General features: G+C 40.3%; 1 protein-coding gene across 1 annotated transcript; it reads left to right on the plus strand.

Annotated features, from left to right (window-relative positions):
- Window positions 1-231: 231 nt before the first annotated feature.
- LOC126779819 (uncharacterized) lies at window positions 232-705 on the plus strand. Its single transcript, XM_050503937.1, has one exon. The coding sequence runs from the start codon at window positions 232-234 to the stop codon at window positions 703-705; it is 474 nt and encodes a 157-aa protein (XP_050359894.1).
- The last annotated feature ends 8,791 nt before the right edge of the window (window positions 706-9,496 follow it).

Below are 9,496 nucleotides of genomic sequence, written 5' to 3' on the forward strand. Positions count from 1 at the left end.
CCCTTGAAGACGTCCGATGATCAGAAGTTCCGTTACGTCCTGCAACAGCTGCAAGCCACGGACCTGCAACACGTCACCGACATTCTATACGACACGCCGGCTACTGATTAATACATCACATTGAAGAACCGACTACTCGCCGTATATGAAAAATCAGACGTAAAGAACTTCCAGAAGCTCGTCGGCGGTCTACAGCTGGGTGACCAGAAACCCTCTCAATTACTTCGCAAGATGCGAGAACTAAGCGCCGGTATGATTACGAACGAAGGGCTCCGTATCGAGTGGCTTAACCATTTACCTACTCAGATACGCGTTGTTCTATCCGTAAATACCGAGTCATCACTCGACACACTCGCCGCCATGGCCGACAAGATGGCGGAATACTCCGAGCCCGCGATGATCGCCGCTGTATCGACCGCAACAACAACTACGAACGACGCCGTATCAACACAAATAGCAATGTTATCGAAGCAGCTAGAAAAATTGTCGCTACAAATCAACGAAATACGCGGCCGCTCCACACATCGTCAATACCGTCGCTATCGCTCCCAGTCAAGGCCACGATCCAATTCAAACTCAACAAGAAACAAATCATCTGTGAAGCCCGGCGATGCCACGTGGGAATGTAAATACCATTACCGATTCGGCGATAAAGCGAAGCGTTGCGAATCGCCGTGTTGCCGAAGAAACAAAGCTTTAAACTAGCTCCGACATCGACTACGGCGGACCTCGATGTCCCTACTGCCAGCAACCGCCTATGTATCTACGATCGCAACACTCGAGAACGTTTCCTCGTGGATACCGGCGCCGATATATCCGTATTATCAGCATCAAATTATAGAAGCAATACAAAAATCGAAAACGCCTGCAGATTATTTGCCGCAAACAACACACCTATCAAGACGTATGGCGAAAAAACGTTAAGATTGGATTTTGGTTTACGACGAAACTTTCTATGGACATTCATCATCATCGCAAGGTACATATAATGGTACAGGTAATCGGCACAAACCAAGCCTATTACCACGTACTGAAGCAATATCCAGATGTACTTCGACCCATGTCACTCAAACAACCTTCGAAGCATAACGTCGTCCACCATATCGAGACAACTGGCCCGCCACTCTACGCCCGTCCGCGTCCGCTTCCACCGGATAAGTATAAAGCTGCAAAGACTGAGTTCGAGAATATGCTGGAAATGGGCATCTGCAAACCGTCAAACAGTCCCTGGGCGAGCCCGCTACACGTTGTGAAGAAGAAGGACGGCGGCTTACGAGTTTGCGGTGACTACAGACGTCTAAATGCGATCACACTACCCGACCGCTATCCGATACCTTGCATACAAGACTTCACATATCAACTTCATAACAAGACAATATTCTCGAAGATCGACTTAAAAATGGCTTACTACTGGATACCAATTGCTGAGGAAGACGCACAGAAAACCGCGATTATAACTCCATTCGGTTTGTTTGAATTCAACTGCATGACCTTTGGACTACGTAACGCGAGCCAGACATTCCAGCGATTTATGCACGAAGTACTCCGAGGCGTCGAAAACTGCTTCTGTTTCGTCGATGACATCTTATTATATTCCGAAAACGAAGAAAAACACATTGAATTATTACATCAAGTATTACAGCGATTAGAAAAATTTGGCGTCACACTGAAAATAGAAAAATGCGAATTCGGAAAAAGCAAAATTAATTTTCTCGGTTACGAAGTCTCAGCGGACGGAATCAAACCGACTGAAGATCGCATCGAAGCCATTTCAAAATATCCGAAACCGAAAACCATCGTCGAGTTACGTCGCTTCCTAGGCATGTTGAATTTCTATCGAGACTGCCTACCACATCAAGCCGAACTTCAACACGAACTCAACAAATATTTGCACAACCGTAAGAAAAACGACAAAACCCCGATCGAGTGGACACCGGAAGCCGACATAGCCTTTGAAAATTGCCGTCAAAGCATTTTAAAAGCTTCAACTTTGACTCATCCGCTACCCAGTACACAACTCAGCATCATGACTGACGCTTCAGATCACAGTCTCGGCGCCATACTACAACAGAAAGTAAACAACGAATGGAAACCGCTCGCATACTTCTCAAAAGCAATGAGTGCTACACAACGCCGCTACAGTGTATACGATCGCGAATTACTAGCGATCTATACAGCTGTAAAACACTTCCGACGACTCATCGAGGGATGCGAAGTGACTGTGTACACCGATCACAAGCCACTTGCCTACGCACTACATCGCCAAGCAAATAGTACCGACACTCCGAGAAGAGAACGACAATTACATTTCATTAGTCAATTCTGCTCAAATATCAAACACATACAAGGGGAAGAAAACACAGTCGCCGACGCTCTCTCACGCATAGAAGACATTCAATGCCCGACGATCATCGATTTCAATCAATTAGCCATCGATCAACATAACGACGAAGAACTAAAATCATTACGAAGACAACCTAACTTGAAATTCGCCGACGTCGCGATGCCTGGGATACAGCAGCCAATTACATGCGAGCTGTCTACCGCGACGCCGCGACCGTACCTACCGAGCATTTATCGCTACGCAGCATTCAAAGCGCAACACGATCTATGCCACCCGAGCGTGCGGACATCAAGAAAACAAATAAGTTCGAAATACTTTTGGCCGAACATGAACACAGACATCGGTACATGGACTAAGGCGTGTATTAATTGTCAACGAGCAAAAATACATCGACACGTCGTCACACCCTTAGGCGAGTTCCCGCCGTCACAGCGCTTCGAACATATACACATCGACATAGTCGGACCGCTAAGACCGTCGAAGGATTGTCGATATCTAGTGACTATGATCGATCGCTGTACGAAGTGGCCCGAAGCAGTACCGATACAAGATATAACAGCTGAAAACGTCGCAGAAGCCTTATACGAACAATGGATCGCACGTTTCGGTTGCCCGCTGCGTATATCAACGGATCAAGGACGTCAGTTCGAATCCGAGCTATTCAATTCTCTCATGAAAAGATTCGGAATTACAAGAATTCGAACTACTGCATACCACCCGCAATCGAATGGCCAAATTGGGCGATGGCACCGAACCCTGAAAGCTGCACTGATAGCGCGCGAAGCTACAATTCAATGGACGGACGAGTTACCCACCGTGCTACTCGGTTTACGCACGGCGTTACGCAGCGATAACAACTTTAGTCCGGCAATTATTACCTACGGTACTACTCTGCGCATACCTGCGGATTTCTTCGTACCTACACAGTCGAAGATTGACGACGCCGAGTATGTACGCCGCCTCACCGAGAACATGGCAACGCTACAACCAACGCCGCGCTCGCACACGCCGCAAAACAAACCATTTGTTTACAAAGACCTAGCGACGTGTACGCATGTATTCGTGCGCAACGATACAGTTCGAGCTCCACTAACTTCGCCGTACGATGGGCCTTTCGAAGTTTTGAAACGCTACGACAAGTACTTCCAGATACATCTGCCAACACGCACGACAGTTGTCACATTGGACAGACTCAAGCCAGCATATACATACAACGAGTCGCCATCGTCTGAGGACCCACCGGTCAGCAGCAGATGCCAGGACAACTCTCCGACCTACACGACGAGATCTGGAAGAAAAGTCAAGCCATCCGTACGATTTTCTTGAGGGGGAGTGATGTGGGACCTACATTACCTACCACACGCAGCGTCCATACAAAACATCAAGCATATGACCGTCGCGAGCCGAAGGCGCGCGGTTACTAAAACGTAGGAGCACATACGCCGAGTTTTGTATGGACACAGATAGGCGCGTATTTATATGGTGCCCCCCGCGGCGACGGTGCGCCCCTCACCTCTCGTACAATTCGTAAGAAATAATTATTGTTCTTACATACTCACTCGCTATTGGTAGAAAAGCCAATGTTTTGATTTGTACATAATTTTCTTAAAGAAATTTATTCTTGTTATACCCCTTCCGATTGGTAAACCGGTAATTAAATTGTAACTCACATTATAACCAATGAAATTGGATTATAATGTGAGTTACACATTTGAAACTTTTTATTGGAGACGAATTTCTGTAAATATTGTTTATTGGTTATTAATAATTGTCATTTTTGTATATATATCTGTGTAAATTTCAAATAAAATCATTCCACCTGAAGCATCAACAAGTTTATTACGATACTCAAGAAACCTCCGAAATAGTTAGGGAAGCAAGAGCCCCTACAGCACTATGTACGTGTTAATATTGTATTTAATACACCTTTTACAATTAGTTGAAATGTATATTTATCTTCTTTGCAAATATTGATATTTGAGTATCAAGTAGATGGTTAATATTTGTCTCTGGTCAGACACTCTCTGTCCAATAAAAAATAATTTATTATAAGGGAAATGGTAAATTGGGTGGTTGAGATGCTAATTTATTCTCTTCAAAGTCCTCGTATAATTATGACTGCCTCGTTGGTCTAGTGGCTTGATGTAAGGCAGACCCCCTCCGGGTCAATTCCCAGGTCGGGCAAATAAAAAAAGCTATTGGGTTTGTCTGTCAGAAAATTCTGAGTAGCAGCCCGGAGTCTGGAAGTTGGAAATGTGTACACTCCCGTGCCTCGGAAAGCACTTAAAGCTGATGGTCCTGCGCCTGAACTCTTTCCGGTCGTATCGGATTGCCGTCCTATCGGATTATGAGAGTTAGGGAATAGGGAGTGCACCTGTGTTTGCGCACACACTTGTGCACTATAATATCTCCTGCGTATTTGGCTAATCAATCTTGAGATTGGCCGCCGTAGCCGAAATCGGTCTGGAGGACATTATTATTATAATTCAATTATAGATTAAAAGAGTCAATTAGTTTCAGTTAGGATTACATTAACACTGTAATCCTAACTGGAACTAATTGACTCTTTTAATCTAATCGTTCGGTGAGACCGACTCACTGTTTATGATCTCCTGGTACATTAACACTGTAATCCTAACTGAAACTAATTGACTCTTTTAATCTAATCGTTCGGTGAAACCGTCTCACTGTTTATGTTCTCCTGGTACATTAACAGCGTAATCCTAATTCTAAATCTTTGAAACTAATAATAATAACATCCTGGGACATTTTTCACACACGGCCATCTGATCCCAAATTAAGCTTGTACAAAACTCGTGCTATGGAAACCAGACAACTGATATACTACATATACTTCGAACGAATACTTCGAACTAGAAAGACGTGTTACAAGCTTCTCTCATTTAAAATTACTTAACTCTTAAAATAGTGGCAATAGTGATTCAAATTAATAATCCTTACATTAAATAAATCTTTAAACAGTGTTTCCAAGAAAAATATAAACGTTTTGTCCATGCGCAAGGTGCTAAATAATAAAAATATAAAGTGGTTTGCTGGATACAACTGAGTGCAGTGATATTTTTTAAACCATCTACCTACTACAATTTATTATACTAAGAGATCATCACGCCAATACAGTACGAGAAATTTAACATATACGTCATACACTCGCTGGTGTCGTGGACACTGCGCGGAAGTAAAGTCGAAGCTCGCGGTGAACCGAGTTCGATTCTCAGCAAAACTACAAATTTTTTTTTTTGAGTCTTTTGCCGTCCACTGCTGGACGAAAGCCTCCCCCATAGAACGCCAACCATCCTGATCTTGGGCAGTCCGCATCCATCCCGAACCTGCCACCTTTTTTAAATCGTCGGCCCATCTTGTCACAGGGCGTCCTACACTACGTTTGCCTAAGCGTGGTCTCCACTCCAACACGTGTCGGCTCCATCGGCCATCAATGCGCCTGGAGACATGACCAGCCCACTTCCACTTCAGCGAGCTAATTCTAAGCGCGATGTCGGTGACTTTAGTTCTCTGGCGACACAAATTTTGTATTTTTACAAATTATAAATTTATTAATACTGGTAGACATAAGCGCCAAAATGGTATTCCTATGTAAGATATGCAATATCAATGTCGCAGTTACTCAAAAAAGAATTAAATGTACGGTATGTTCGCAGCACTATCATACCGATTGTATCAAAACGATTAAAGATCTTACAGCAACAAGAGCGCATTGGAAGTGTTCATCATGTCTGGAACCGCAGAATAAATTTGCTTTAAGCAACACTAATAATTCAGAATTAGAAGTTAAAAAAACTAGAAAGCAACAATTAGATACAGATGAAAATAATCGCCCTATGTCCACATCAACGTCGCGATCACCTTCCTACTCTTCTCCAGTAGATAATGCAGGTCAACCAATAGTCACTCCAGAAAAAAACAGTCCATCTGAATTTTTGGTACACTGCGAATCAATTATTGAGGAGCGTTTGAAGCCAATGGTACAAACAATTGTGAATCAGCTAAAGCAATCGCTTATGGAAGAAATACGAAAGGAATTAACCGTCGAGTTTAAAAGCTTAGAAGATTCACAAAATAAATTGCGTATGGAATACGATATATTAGAGGAAAAATATAATGAACTAGAATCATTGGCGCTTAAATCAGAGAGCGAACTCTCAGACTTGAAAGCACAAATGAATAAACAACAGCAGTGGTCACGAATGACAAATATAGAAGTAATGGGCCTGCCAGAAACAAAAGGAGAATCGCCGATTAATATCATTGTAAATATTGCAAAGCATGCCAGAGTCAATGTCAAACCTGAAGAGATTGAATTCGCAAATTGAGTGCAGCCGATGCAGCAAAAATCGGGTAGACCTAAATCACTCGTGGCTAAATTAAAAAGTCGCGACTTAAAGGATTCGATTCTATCAGGATTAAGAAAATGCAGGGGTATCAATACGAGTCACATAGGATTGAATGGCCCACCTCGAAACTTTTTCGTCAGCGAACACCTAACGCCCATGAACAAAGAGCTGCTCAGAAAAACAAAAATACGCGCATCAGAAAAGGCTTATAAATTCGTCTGGATAAGAAATTGCAATATTTTTTTAAGAAAAAACGAAGAAGCCCCTGCAATAAACATAAACTCCGAAAAGGATCTATGGAAAATTATGTAGATTTTAATTATAATAACTTAATATTGAAATCTTCTTATTTTGTGGATATTGTAAACTTTATACTAAATTTTCAAAGTTATGAACTTAGACTTCTTATTTTAGTTGATGTGGCGAGGTGGGATTCAATACAAAAAATACATGTCATACTTACACTTACTTACAATTTACTAAGCTACACTACACTAAAACAATCTACACAATTACTTATACTATATTTATTTACTTTTAATCAAATCAATTGTATAGCTGGACAACTTTTATTAAAATCACAACAATTACGAGTAATATGTCTAGAGAAAACATTTAATTTACATTTACAAATTGATAATACTATTTCCTATTTTATCACATTTTTAGAATCATGCAACAATATTTTAAATTTAAACGTCACCATTAATGTTAATTTCAATTATAATTTATTCATATACTTAAGCTTTCCTTTAAATTGCCTATATAAATGATTAATGCTTTACAACTATTTTATCAGAATGTCCGTGGATTGCGAACCAAAACTGAAGAATTTCGTTCAAATATATTAATAAACGATTACGACATCATTCTAATAACCGAAACTTGGCTTACTGATGGCTTTTATGTCAGAGAACCGTGCGATGACAGATATGACGTTTTTCGTACGGATCGAAATACTAGCACATCGACCAAAAATACTGGAGGTGGAGTTATGATATGCGCCAAATCCATATTACAGCCTCAAAGAAGACCAGAGTGGAGTTCACCCGGTGTTGAATCAGTTTGGATAACAATCCCTAAAAACGTCATGAAGCATAATCAAAGTTTACATATCGGAGTATTTTATATACCACCAGATATTGATCAAGTTAAACGTATTGAGACAGTAACTACTTTTTTGTCATCCATGTTAATACACTTACCTGAAGATTACTTTATAATAGTGGGTGATTTTAATCTTCCCCACACTGACTGGAAGGGAACAGGGCCATTGCACTTTAATCGTGGATCATCATTGTTACAGACCGTATCAACTAATTTTATTGAAACCTGCAGCGGTTTTAACTTGACACAATTTAACAAAATATCAAATTGTAGTAACAACATTTTGGACTTAGTTTTTGGAAATACTTATCTACATGTTCAAAGGTCGAATCAAAACTAGTTGCTGAAGATAAATATCACCCCAGTCTCGAAATTGATGCCTCAGATTTTCTATTAAGAGAACTTAATGTACCTCCTTTAAGTAAATTAAATTTCTAAAAAGCGGATTTTAATGCTATTAATGATACTCTCATTAAGTTAGACTGGCAATCTATTCTAAACGGTAATTCTATTGATGACATAGTTAACAACTTCTATACCATTATTAACAAAATAATAGACGAACATGTACCAAATACCACAGGCAAATATCTTAACCACTACCCCATTTGGTATAGCAAATCTCTAAGACATATAATTCGAGACAAACTTAAAGCTCATGCACGTTGGAAATCATCTAAAAATCCACGTGATTATGATGAATTTTCGCTATTACGATTCAGACAAAAGAAAGCTCAAAATAAGTATTACAACCAATTTCAAACAAAAATGCAGGAGAACATTAAAAAGGATCCAACACGATTATGGTGGTACCAAAAATACTTACGAAACTGTAAGAACGGCTATCCGAGCTCTCTTTCCTTAGGAGATCGTCAATTCAATAATCCTACAGAAATATGCACGGGATTCTATGAGTTCTTCGAAAGTGTTTTCGCCAAGCGTAATGGTAATGCTTACAGCACACATATCCAAGAGCCTAATACAAATGATACTATTTGTAACCTCAACATTGACAAAGAATTAGTTTATAAAATACTTAAAGACCTGGATATAAAAAAAGGAGCAGGAAGTGACAGAATCCCAGCCATATTCTACAGTAAATGTGCTAAAGCATTAGCAGAGCCACTGTCAATAATATATAATAAGTCTGTCAATGTATTTAGCGCTTTTCCAACGAAATGGAAGGAAGCACTAATCATACCAATCCATAAATCAGGACCAAGGAATAAAATAGAAAATTATAGACCCATTTCCATATTAAATACAATAAGTAAAATCTTTGAAAGTTTTGTTTATAAGGCGATCGTACCTATTATCCATAACTCAATACCCGTACAACAACATGGCTTTATGGAAAAACGATCAACGGTAACAAACTTATCATTATTTACTAATTTTGTTTACATGGCAATGGACAATAGAGAGCAAGTAGATGTAATATATACCGACTTTCAAAAGGCGTTTGACAGAGTAGACCATGATATACTAATGCAAAAGCTTCAAGAACTTGGAATCAAAGGTGACTTGCATAGGTGGTTTTGTTCCTATATATCAAAAAGGCAGCAAGCAGTTGTTAAAGGTAGTGCTCGTAGTGACTTCATATACGCAACTTCAGGGGTCCCACAGGGATCACTATTAGGTCCGTTACTGTATAACGTATACTTGTATGATATAT

Source organism: Nymphalis io, chromosome 30 (genome assembly GCF_905147045.1).
Source record: "Nymphalis io chromosome 30, ilAglIoxx1.1, whole genome shotgun sequence".
Classification (NCBI taxonomy): domain Eukaryota; kingdom Metazoa; phylum Arthropoda; class Insecta; order Lepidoptera; family Nymphalidae; genus Nymphalis; species Nymphalis io.

Excerpts from the sequence above, each read along its gene's own strand:
- LOC126779819 (XM_050503937.1), top strand. The coding sequence starts at position 232 with ATGCGAGAACTAAGCGCCGGTATGATTACGAACGAAGGGCTCCGTATC.